Source organism: Micrasema longulum, unplaced genomic scaffold (genome assembly GCF_059751315.1).
Source record: "Micrasema longulum isolate JH-2025_06_02 unplaced genomic scaffold, ASM5975131v1 h1tg001203l, whole genome shotgun sequence".
Lineage (NCBI taxonomy): Eukaryota > Metazoa > Arthropoda > Insecta > Trichoptera > Brachycentridae > Micrasema > Micrasema longulum.
The window spans coordinates 75,796-89,798 of NW_028278390.1; the positions used below are offsets into that span (position 1 = coordinate 75,796).

General features: G+C 32.3%; 1 protein-coding gene across 1 annotated transcript in view; it reads right to left on the reverse strand.

The window, feature by feature from the left end:
- Positions 1 to 12,318: 12,318 nt before the first annotated feature.
- Positions 12,319 to 14,003, reverse strand: part of LOC148276544 (uncharacterized) — a 67,830-nt gene continuing 66,145 nt past the window's right edge. Inside the window, 1 exon segment of the mRNA XM_088234107.1 lies at positions 12,319 to 13,614. Within this exon segment, the coding sequence (XP_088090233.1) occupies positions 13,445 to 13,614 (170 nt within the window). The 3' untranslated portion in view covers positions 12,319 to 13,444.

Genomic DNA, 14,003 nt, shown 5'->3' on the forward strand with positions numbered 1-14,003 from the left:
CGGCTGATCGCAGCGCTTAGGAATAATTTTCATCAATCCTGTTTCCTGCAATTTGGGAAGACACCTTTGCAAAGATATATTCTAAGGTACAGGTATAATTGAACGTTTTGGCCAAAAAAGCTGTAAGTTGTAATATAAATAAATCTGTGAAATGGACGAATTCCCCATTAACTTACTCGGTTTCAAGATGGCAGAAAACGGAGAAGAAAATGAATTTATCCAATACATTCTTCTACGTAAATATTCATCTCGAATTGAGGTTCATTCGCATTTCGGGCACAAAGCATTTTATTGCTTCTGCCAATCCACGGTAGAGTAATATAATCCCCTTTTCCTACCCACCCAACCCCTAAAGCACCGGACATTGTTTTACTCCGAATACAAATAATGTGGAAATATATTTAGGTTAGATTTAGGGCGGGCATGAAAATACCTGGAACTTGTGGCACTGCGGGGAGAGCTGCGGTGGTTTGAAAGGATTAAAAAATATATATAAAATCGTTTACAGATACGAGCAAGATTACAACACGTCTTGCAGCTACATAGCGCATGGCCTGTTCGAATGCGAAAATTCAGTGTTTTCTATTTTTTTATTTATGTAATTAGTAAATAGACAAGAACTAAGCCAAAATAAAAACAAAAAATTTTGTGTATCGTATATTATCAGCGCTACAATTTTTAAATTACTCCGCATGTGAAGCCACTAGTTCTCTTCGGTGAGTTCTGCTGATTGGTGAATTGGCTTCCCGTAAACCAGAAATCTATCACAACACTATTATTGGTGAATTCGGAATAACCACACAGTGACGTCGATCAAAGTAGTTCGTTTTTATTTCAATAATTTTTATTATTATTTCATACTTTTTTGAAAAACTTCGTCTTACAGTTTTAATGCCCTAATTTTTAAAGCGCGTAAGTAACATATTTTATATCTAATTTCCCGTAACACTGAACATTCTCGTCATATAAGGTGTTTATGAAAATTAAGTTTGAATAGAGGCAGAAAACGAGGGAAAGACATGGCAAGACCGAAATCAAGTTACTTGAAATAAATAATCAATTTGTTTTTTGAGACCACACATACACATCATGATTTGAATTTTTCACTCAAGTATATCGGTAGGACTTCGATCAAATTCGGTAGATCGGTGGATTTCACCCAAAATCGGTAGATCTACCGATAGGTTTGACAACGCTGGGGCGTCTTGTATTTTTTTCTGGAGCGTTGAGACATCTATGTATTTTTTAGTAAAGCATATTTTGTTTCGAGTATTTTACAATAGATGGCAGTATACACATTAATATTTAAATTAACACAATTTTGTGCCACTCCACGTGAAGGTTGACTATCATCATGGCAATTTTTATTTTGTCCGCAGCTGCTCTGAATAAGGATTGGGAGCTACAGCAGAACCTTCATCTTTAATCCAGGAGATACGCCTTCTTCCTACCTGTGTTTTCCTTCAACTTTTCCACATAATATGATATAAATATGGAGTATTTTATGTCATACTTCTCTAAGATAAAAAGTTAAAATGATTCAATTTAACCTTACAAGGTTATACATAATATACATATTATTATCATTACAATCGTTCATTAAAAATTGAGAAAGTTGTCATATAAATAATATCACACATCGGATAAAATAAAGTCACAGGTAATTAAAAAACAGAAAATTTTTAGGAGAATCTTGTCAACATGTCCTCTTAAAACCACGCTCTCTTTAATTTGTTTCTTGTTTTTCTTTTCACTCTTTAAAGCATACCGATGTGTTGTAATAATTAATTTGGAATTGTCTTAAAAAATAAAATCTCCATTGTCATAAAGAAAATAGTTAAAATATAAATGTCACTGTTTGAGAATGGCCTCATCAAATAAGTGCCAATGAAAGAATTTGAATCGGGTTGTGGTCCAGTGGCTAGCGTCGCGGACTCACAGATCAAAGGTCCAAAGTTCAAACCCCACTCTACCTTTGTTCCGATTGGTTGGCCTGATTCCCATTTCTAATAGTGAGTTATTTACAACTCTTTAAAATGTCCCTAAAATTGAAATATTTGAGTAAATTGTAAGAAAGAACGCTTTTCCTTTCCTTTTCCTTTTTTAAAAAGAGTGTTATAAACCTGTTAAACGGTTAAATTGTTAAGCTGGAATTATGCCTATTTTTTGGCATAAGAGTGTTTTTCACTATTTGTTTTGTACATTTTACTCAAAATCAGAATTTTTTGAGTTATGACTCTATTTTATCGGAGGTGCAATATGTATATTAAATATTACATAAAATGACATTATATCGCACGGCAAGTGTAAAACCAAAAAATACTAAAGTTTAGAGATACGGGAGTTTGAAAATATATAAAGAAAACATATCGGTAGGAAAAATATTTTTTTTACACATCCAAAGCTTGTAACAAATGCAATTGATTTAAATGCAAAAGCATTTAAATCTCAAAAATGAGAAATTTGCACTGACTTTGGTTTTATACTCACGGTGCGGTATGCCTGTGTTTCTTGGTGTGACGTGCTATATTAATTAGGGCGGTTTTACACAGCAATATTTGATTTTTCCTAGACTGGCATTCGAAGCATAAGACTTTAATTTTTTTAATGCTGCAATTGGTTTACCAATGCAGTGCCCTATGCACCATCGGATGCGAATATGATGATGATAAAGAGTTCAAATAAATAAATAATTTTACATTATAAACTCTGAGATATCTCACCAGATTTGTAGGTTTTTAATTAATTAAAGCGGGTGGCAACTGACTTTATGGATGGCAAAAATATTCAAAATTCGCAATGCTAAGCGAGAATACTTTTTAACCTTACCCTTACTGTCCTAAATACACCCACGCGTTACGGTGCTGTGTAGTCACTACACATAAAAAAATAAGAGATTTAAAAAGGAAAAAATGGAATATTAATAGGGAATGGATTTAATTAACTTTAATTTAATTCAAAGATGATATTTCAAATCTAACTGCTGAAAACATTAAAAAACCATCGGGTATCGCTAACGACTCGGGCGAAACGTGCACCCGCGCCAACTTCCCGAGAGCTACTAAGAAGCTATATAGTATTGGACTACGTGACTGACTGAGAGTATACTTTTGATGATATTTATAATTTATCCCCGATTTCCGATAAAATGCTCTTTTTGTGCCTAATAAGTACTTATTATTTAATAACAAATTATTTCAGTCGATATGTAAATATGTAATGGAGGAATATTGAAAATCTAAACGGTATAATAGTTATTAGACGCAATGTGTACTAGCTACACATTACCGCGCACCGGGGAGGGAGGGTTAAACACCAACAGCGGCGAAGTGGATAGCGGAAGTCCATAGATTCGAGGTGCAGTGACGCTGAAACCCACGAAGTACTGCCAACCCAACTGTGCGTCTTAACATTAAAATTAGCAAGCATTTCCCCCCATACGGTTCCTATGCTGAAATAGAATATGAAAAAAATAAATATATCGGCTCAACCAGCGAGCAGGTTTTATTTTTGAAAAAAACACAAGGCATAGGTTTTTATTTTGTTTTATTTAAATAATATTTCACAATGGTAAACAAACAATATTGAATGGAAATATATTGTATCCTTAAAACATACATATTTAAAGAGATTTGATATATTTAGTGTTTTTATTGTTATATAATATTTTTATACAAGGTAAAATTAATTTAACATATTAATGTGTATTTAACATTTTTTCATTTTAACATGGTTTTAAGCTATTTTTTTAGTTTACTTTTCTTTTATAAGATACATTTTTAATTGCGAGGTAATGTTTATATTATTATAGCATGTTGGCATATAAGGATTTAGAATTTTTAGATATATCCGACAAACAACTATTTTGGAAGGATTTTTCAAGGGTAAAATAATGTATGTAAATATAAAAAGGTCAATTTTGAAATAATTGCTGGAGTAAAAATTTAAAATATTTGATCAAATTGATTGATAAACATCGGAACTAGTTAATTTGATATAATAATATGTTTTTAAATAAAAATATTAAAAATGTATAATATACAATCGAACTTGGTTATAACACTCGCAGAAATAGCAAACTCCTGTGTGTAATGAGGAAATATGGTAAAAAACAGAGTACTGTAAAGGATCATCGACTCCGGTACATTTTTAATTTGTAGTGACATTTTTTGATAATTTATTTACAGGTTTACTGAATTCTGTTTGACTAAAAATCTTTAGAGATCTGTAATCTCGTAAAGTGATTAGTTTGACAGCCGTCAGATAACGTTGGGGTTAGCACTTTAGAAGCTTTTCCATTTTAAAGATAGAGGAATAACCTCATGTGTTTACAGCATTGCGAATCCTACAGATTTTGGGAGCAATCTACCAAATTCGACTGAAATTCTACAGATTTTTACAATATAGAAATGGTTAGATTTCAGTCGAAATTTGTAGGTTTTTACCGATTTTTACTCGATGGAGGTTGGCAACGCTACGTATTTATTCAGATTATTGTTATGATTTTTATGGATTTAAAAAACGAATTATTTAAATGGTCAAAATATTTAAATTTATTTCAACAGAAAGGAAAAACATTTAATGAGAAGGGAATATGGACGTCTACACATTTACAGGGCTTGTGACCGGTCATTGGCTGGTTTAAGTGGCCACTTTACACACTGTGTAACACTCACATTCTGCCCATGTTTGAACATCCACATTTCCTCAACTCTTCCATCTGTTGACTTTTGTGAAGCAAAATAGCTGAAACCTCTATCACGTGGGTGAGATTCATTCGGCCGAACCAAATCACCTACTAGGCGACGCCTGAAAACAATATTTCAATTTTTATACTTCTTATGTTTTCCCTCTCTGTTGAAATAAATTTAAACAGCCAGTCTGCAAGCATTTGGACACACTCAAACATTGTTGGGTCAAAATATTCATTACATTTTACAAATTATTTTATAATTTATGTATGACTTGCTCTTTTCGGGGGTTTACCCAAATTTTCAAGATGTTTTAATGACCCCTTTAGATAAGTTCACATCTACATGTGATGTATGAGCATGCTTATAAGCATTTATTATAATTTTCCCTAACAGATTAGGTATGTATATTTATTTGCTTGTAAGGAAAGCTTATATCGAACAAAATTCAGTCAGTCCCATCTTCCTCTTGATAACCAAGTTCGACTATTTATATAAAAATTCAATTAATCTTTAAATGATAAATTAAACGCATCATTTATAACAGAGTAAATTCACAAATCTCATAATTTTAAAATCCGAAAATTGCATTTTGCTATGCCATTAAATTAAATTAAACAATGTGATATTTACAGTAAAACTTATAATATTCTAATCACAAAACATAATAAGCTAGTCAAATTGGTTAAGAAATAATAAAAAAAAATCATTTACAGTTCCCTTGTTTTGTTTACATTCAGTCAAATATTATGATACTAATATAAAATCAACTTAATTATAGGAAAAACAGAAAATAATAAGCCCCCATTTCAATAATAGCTACAGATTTTTAAATTGCAGTTCCTTATGCACCATTCGGTGAGTGGATAAAGAAAATGAAACAAGTTATGATATCAGCTAAAGATGCCCATTCTTAAGAGGAAGTTCAGTGCTAAGGGAAATTGGATATAAAAAATGTTTTCTTAAAAATTACAACATTTAATTGTACAGCGAAGATTCTTAACCCTTTCCTCACTAAGCATCCAAAAATTACACATGATCCGAACGGGGGGACCAAACGACCCCAACGACTTTACTTGTATATTATGGCGCCACGAGAATAAAACGTTGGAAGAGTTTATGATGGTGCAATAATTTATAAATGTTTTCACGTACACATATTTTATTCAAATAGGTGCGAAGGTTTTTACGGTCACTGTTATCAATATGTATTTTTTTTGGGTGATACCATGTGTGTTGACTTTGTACCGTGAGTAAACAACTCAGTTTACCCTGGAAGTTGGCTCCTGCAATGGTAGCCGAAGTGTTGGAACAAAGACAACACACACGGTATCACCCAAAAAAGAAACATATTGACATATTTTACTCATTCGTGTATTTTTTCATTTTAGTTAGTTTGCCGAATGCTAATGTACATAAAGTGAAATTGACCCTTGTATTATTTATGTCTTTTTTTTGTTTTAATATTTAACGATTTAAAAATAAAAACAGGAAAATGCTTCTTTTTGTTATTTTCATGATTACAAAAAATAAAGGGCAAATAGCTTTAACAGAACTCACCGAAGAGAAATTGAAACGACACACACGTGGCAATTACAAAAGTTAAAAAAAAATCATAGCGCTGATAATATGATACATAAAAACATATTTTATAAATATTTTGGCTTAGTTAGTCAATTAACAAATAAAAAAACCACTGAACCAGCTCATCGTCTTTTGAATATACAGTACCCTCTCAGTAATTCACTGGTAAATAATCCTATAACCATTATAATCCGCCATTTCTTACTATAATACATAGTTAAAAGCAGCTTTATAATTGATGAAAAATAAGTATCCCATTTTACTTTTTACCTCTCTGGCTATTTCTTTGCTAAAAATTATGTAAATCGGTCGCTCGGTTGAAACGTGAAGGGAAAACAAACAAACACACTTTTGCATTTATAGATTGTAAAACTCGGCCTTTGAAAAAAATACCAGGCGTAATATAAAAAAATTAAGACCAATTGCAGATTTCACATTTATAATTACTAAATGCTATTACTATTATACAAAGGACACAGAAGGTTTTTGTGTATCTGGGAAGGATGTTTACTATGGGTGGAAGTGATAAGAAAAATATTGAAAGGGTAAACAATGAACTGAAATCAACTTTGGCAAATAAACGCGGGAGGCGAAATAAGCCATTCTCAATGGAGTTCGGGTGCCGACTTTTATGTATGGAATTGGCAAAACAAGGATGAAAGTAGGCTGAATGCTGTCAAAATCCTATCTATGAGTGGTTAAACTTTGTACGCTAGATGCACAAATATCAAGATTCGTACATTATGTTGTATGGATGGGTGCGCGTGAATTTACAATGGCGAACACTGGCGAGGGGCCGGTGGACGGGCGACACGAAATGCCCAGATGAAATGTGCATATTCTTTCGCTGCACGACGTTTTATTACTTGTCCGAGCTGACGTTGCGAGCCAGAACGGTGTTCGGCCCTGCCAACTTTACGGCTTGATGGTGATGACCTCCACAATGTAAGGCTGAGATGGCGAAAGAATGCCTAAAAAGATTTACGGGCGAATGTTGACGGATGCAGAAATCAAGGAAGACCGAGAAAGACCAAATCTAACAAATACTTAAAGAGAGACATGACAACAGTCGGAATAATCGGCACGCGTGCAAATATGTATGAACGTAGAAGAATTGAAGTCTGTATGCAAAGACGGAAATGATATGGCATTCTTTCCTCTCTGTCTACCCCTACGAGGAAACGGCGGGATGGTATGTCTGGAGAAGACATGGTATAGTGTCGATCAGTCCAGTTCAGTCTAGATCACTGAGAGAGTACTGTCAATATGTAGCTTAGAGTAATAATACACCATTGGCTAATAAAGGGCTTCTCTTTAAGCGAGTGTATTATTACTTCAGGGCAAATAGTGTGTTGCAATAATTACAATAGAATTATTGCATTTATTGATTACTGCTCTATATGTTTTTCCTCCTTGTGTGATCTTAACACAATTCACCATATTTAATTCATTTTTTAAATATGGAAAAGAGGAAAATGAATGCAGCAAAGGTATTATATATTTACAGAATTATTACTTTGTTTAAAACCACTCAGCTTCATATAAGATATGATTGCTAATTATTATACTCATTAAAGATGGATCATTCGAATGAAACTAAAATGAATTTGATTATTGAATGCAGAAATTCAGTCCAATGAATAGTTGTACTGAGTTTATGTAAATATCATCTAAATTCATTGTACCAATTTCATGTCCAATTTATACAAAATTCACCTGTCCATATCATGAAAAAAAATACAGAAAACGTGTTTTAATGAAAAAATCCGTTATAAATAAATATGTACGAAAACTACCCTTCGGATATTTTTATCTGTTATGCTATCCATAGTGATGAAGTGCTTTATCTGTTTAGTTTTTTTATTGTTTACTTTTTAGCACGAACACTTTACAAATTTACTATTATGCTCAATGTTTGTTTTTGTAAATTTATTGATAATTTTAAGTTGCCAGAATTTCACTCGTCCATGCACTTTGTAGCTGCAAGACGATTAGTAATCTAGCTTCAATAGGTAAATGTTATCAACTATCAAATTTAGTAAATGAGGTCTAGAATTACAACCGTCCATGCGCTCAGTAGCTGCAAGACATGTTGTTATCTAACTTCTATTTTTATAAATTTGTTTTTTATTTCATTTTTTAAAATATCACTAAAACTCTAAACTCCATTGTCAAATAAAAAAATAGAAATGTAAATAGGGGCTAGATTTCTTATTGTCCATGCGCTCTGTAGCTGCAAGACGTGTAATCTAGCTCCTATATATCATAACTGGAGACGAGAAACAAGAATCCTAACCGTCCATGCGCTCTGTAGCTGCAAGACGTGCTGGGATATTTATTTATTGTACAGCGCCCTTGAGGTGATTTTCACAAAAACGGCGCTATATAAATTATCCAAATATAAATAAATAATAAATATGTAATATGTTTTTAACATTATTTCCGATGGGCGAGAACACCCTATTAATGATAGACAAATTGCTCCAACTTCAAACTGAGTGAATTCATTAGAATGATTATTTAAATCATTATAAGAATTCCATGGATAATTTAAAATATAGACTTTTTGAATACTAAATGTTTAATGAATTAATTATATTTTTATAATTTCTAGTACTTTAAGCTTATCCAATATAAAAATTAATCTTTATAAAAGGCATGCAATATCACGGGAAAAATTATTATTTTGAAATGAGGGCTTAATAGACTAAATAATGTTTTCAATAAAAATACAATTAAAAGGGCAGTCGTGTTAGTGCACCATTACAAAAACATATATGTATACAACTTGTGAAATATTTCATTATATTATGTATATTAAAATCAACAAAATTATTTAAGTTTAGATGGTGCATATAATTAAAATTTTAGAATTCAATATTTTTGGCTCTCGTTGCGTCTTCGAGTAAAAATTACGGGTAAAATTCATTTAACAAAACAATTATTTATTAGTGTAATATTTATATGTACTAATTGCTATGTATATTTCTTAGCCAATCATGTAAAAGAAACACGCAGGAAAGTCAACAGAAAGAAAGAACTTTGAATGCTTACTTAAAAATTAAATATTCACCACAAAAATCCAAGAATTTTTATATGAAACAGCGAGTTTTAATAGATAGGACTCTTTAAATCGTTTTTAGCTATGCCCGGAAAAGCCATCAAAATTGTCTCTCATTTAGGAAATGTCCAAATAACATTGGTAGTAAAGATACAGCTATAGGCTATGTGAAACCGAACTGAATATATGATAGGAGATATTGTGATTCATTAATAAACAGTCTGCAATGAAAGTGTGTCATTTGTCTTATATTGTGGTGCGCAAGGGCAATAGCTGTCAACGTTCTAATACATTTTCTATTCAGTATAATTTATATGGCGTCGTAGACATCTACGCACGCCATATCCTTGGCAAGTGACATTTCTGCATCGATAACGAGAATGACAGCTATACCAGTCGAAATTCTTTTATCTAGAAAACACAATTTTCGGCATCATTTCAAACGATCAATTACGGTCCAATCAAAAGTGAAATATTAAAAATATATATATGTATATTTGATATGTGACAATATGAGTGGATCCTATAAGCTGCAAACATGTTAAAACATAAGGTTATTCATATACTTTGGCCATTTTTGTAAACATGCTAAGTTCAAAGAATCCTTAGATTTGTCTGGGCATTTTGCGAAGAATGCAAGTATATTTGAAAGTTAATATCACTAATGAGCGTCATATTATGTACTTCGAAATATTCATAATAATCTCAAATTATATTTGGTTTTTCTTTCTGCCAACCTTCAGTAATTAAAGGGGTTTTTTAATTAAAAATTAATCAAAGCTCGAATATAATTTCAATTCATTAAAAGTTAAATGATTATAATGACAGTTGTGATAATAATTTGAAAATGAAAATAAAATAATTCAAATAATCGTAAAATTAAAATCAAAGTCGAAATGTCTTTTACACAGTACACGTTTCCCCCCCGAGGTACACGATTATCTTTCATTTTAATTACAATGTGTTCAACTAGGTACTAAATATAAAATATTTTTACTTATCCACAAAGAGCAATTATACACAATTTTATAAATATACAATTGGCTTATTATACAAAAGCAGCAAATAGATTATGTAAAATTCAATTTAATCTAAGCACATAACAATTTGTAAATATGTATTTCTTTGATGATAAATTAGATTGAACATTTTGGTGTTTTCAATTTCAGAAATTAAAACACAAAATATCAAATTTTACTTAATTTCAAATATTTACTTATGTACATTTTTGCTGTCATTATTATTGTAATAGGTTTTATACATAAAAAAAGCATTAAAAATAAAAAGTCTACAAGTGAAATAATTTTTTAGTCAATGTGTTATAAAATATTATACAAATGAATTCAGAAATAAGGATTTCATAAGTGTGAAAAAAAATGGCAGCTTCTAAACATGAAGTTTTAAGATGTATGAATATTTTTTTCCTTTGGTGTGCCTATTTAATATTTACAATTAATTACACAACGGAATAAAAATAAAAATAACAGTAAGAACGCCATTCCTAAACAAAAGAGACTTCTCAAAAATGAAATATATGAATTTGTCTTTTTCGATACAGGAGTTCAGTATTTCGTGAAAATCTCCGAAAGGTCGCCGGGCAATAAATAACCCAACATGTCTTGCAGCTACACAGCACATGGGCAGTTAGAATTCTAACTTCCATTTACATTATAAAAGTAAAATGACTATGAAGTATTTTGATTTATAAAATAATAGTTTACATATTATGGGAGCCAGATTACTTGATAATTTAATAATTGAACTTCTCTGTCCAGGCGGATGAAGAATACAGTTCGGTGTGCGAAATAGAATCAGAACCCAGGATGAGTGTTTTCGACTCGACGGCTGCTCTCAGGTAAAAATTCTGAATAAGGAAATCGAGCGAAGTCTGTCTCGTTGTGAAGTGGTTGGCGCATTTGCCTACCATTCTTGAGGTCCGGGTCAGGGTTCGATTCCTGACAGGGTAGATGTGCAATATTGAGTTCAAAGCTTGTACCTGAACAGGCACCTGAAGCGTAAGACTGATCACCTTACCTTCATCTAACAGATAATCTGAATACGCTGCATTTGGTTTATCAATGCAAAAATGTGATAGATAACGTCTGGCACTCAATATCCTGATAATTGGAGTTCTACTGTACAAAGGAGAGAAGTCTTTTTTCTTAGGAGAGTAGACAGAAACAAATGAATAATTGTGTGAAATGCTTATAAAAAATATAATTATGTATGTATTTGACAAATTATGTTGTCAAGTCAAATTAATAAATATTTATATAAAAGTTGCATTATATTTATTGAGTAATTTAATCAAGAAAGTGTTATTGTAGAATTGTATAGATTATAACATCATTTAGAATCAACATCTGACACGCAACAAGCCATTCTTAGTATGATAATAACATTTATATAAATATAGGGCAAAGCAAATCACTTTCCAACCATCCTCTAACAAATATTTATTAATAAACAAACTTGTCAAATTAAAGTAATGAGTACAAAAACTGAACTACGCATATAAAATCGATCAATTTAAATTAATATGCGATACAAAATAAACAGAATTAAATTGTTTCTGAGACGAAAATGGCTAAATCAAAGTGTACTCAAGAAAAGATATTTTGATTATTTTTTTGATTAAGACTGTTGTAAAAAATCCATTTTGAAATACATTAAGCAAACAACAAGATGTTTTTAAATACAGGTAACCCGGTTGATCGCGAGGATACGTTCTTCCGCAGAACTGTATCAGATACTTTTTCAGCTGATTCTATGCCTGCATTTTAACGTAAAGGAAGTTTGATCGTTTTTTGAACCGATCAAACCAACCTTTGCTTGCTTTAAAAACTTCTCCATTTTGAGATTTTAAATGATTGCGAAGTTTTTTCATTTAGTCTTTTCATTGCACAATTGATAGCACTGTAGACTCGGGCAATTTGAAGTCCCTACAATGGCAAATTCACCATAATTTTTTATCATTTTAAATTTCTTTTTTAAAGTCACCACATTGCGAAAAACATTGTGTAATAACGAATCGACACTCGTCGGGCCGCGATCAACGGGGGTTACCTGAATAGGTATTTAAAGGAAAAAAATAAACACATACATAGGGGAGCGCGGGGTGATGAGCGGGCGGGTAATCGGAGCGATGGCGATTGTACGGAACCTATGCACAATCGAGTGACCTCAAGCACTCGGCCGTTTCTGTCAACCATCGAGAAAGTTCGTCTGATGCACACGAGTCGTTAGCGCCCTGCGTTGAGTCACGAGACATTTGCGAGTATTTCGGTCCGCGTTTATAAAAAACAGCTAATTGCCAGCGTTCAGGTAAGGATGAAGATATATTTTTATTGTTCGATGTTTATGCTTATTACACACCTAGATTCGTCTTCTTTCAAGTGCCATTCGTCAAATTGTGATTGAAAGTCGAATGAGATATTTGTGTTATTACTTTTAAAGATGGTAGTCAGGGGGTAATGGGAGCCTATTGAGTCCATTGTAAGCCCAATACCACAATAAAACCAAGGTATTGAAGATCAAACTTCATTCTGAAATCTTAACAAACGCACAGCTAAGATTTGCTTTTTAAATAATTTGAGCTTTATTTTTTGGAGAAGTAAAAATTATGGCTCCTACTTCTGTAAAATGGAGCGTAAAATGGGATCTCATTACCCGCATGTATGGGGTAATGGGAGCGATTTACTTTTAAAAATTAAATCTTTATTGTACCTTAATGCACGGCTGTAGTTGATTTAAACTGTGATAAAAAGATAGTCAAATAAACAAGGTATTAGGTTACTAATAAAAAATGATAATAAAGTAATCAAATGTGGTCTTTATCAACATTTTCCCTTAGTAGATTCCAATTCCCCCGCTCTCCCCTACACTGCTTGATAAATTATAAAATTAATCATATTATTCAGGACTGTTATCTGAAGGTAGCTCTTATTTCAGTCAACTTTCATATTCCCTTCTCAAAAATGTTTCCCTCAGTGTTGCAATAAATTTAGATCTGTTTTGTGTATTTTACGCGTATTTAAATAGATACATTTTTTAACAGTGCAATAGTTCAGTTATGGTTGGATCGTGACCTGCCCCGAGTGGGGTCGACTCATCTGTGGGTGTAGTTCTGTCGCCTGGCCGCTTGCAGGGGACGGTCTTGGTGGGAGGGAAGCTTGCTGCTGGCCTGGTAGCACTCCTCGCACACACGGACGGGCTTCAGCTGGCCGAATCTGGGGAGGGGTATGGAGTTGGAGCTGCAGGCCGCGCAGAATACCTTGCCTGGAGGAATGAGAAAAATTGTCGCTGTTAATCTTACAATGCTCAATGTAGACGATCTGCTACATACCGATAATCGGTGTATAAAAGTGATATCAAACAAAATCACTCGGGGACTAGTTTGTTATATTGTATACATACTAACCGTTGAAATTTATTTTGAAAAGTTGCCACCTGGGTAAATTTTTTTAATAAAATTTTTAATAAAAAGTCAGTTGCACGTATTCTGTCAAAAGTGTAATTTAGCTAAAGTTTAAAGGGAGATTTCTTTGTTTTTTTTTTTTAAAGATTTGAAGTTATAATTGTTTCCGCTACATTTATTATTATATAAAAAGATGTTCATAAGAATTGTTATTTCTTGTTCTCCTTACATTATTGTATTTTGTAACCTT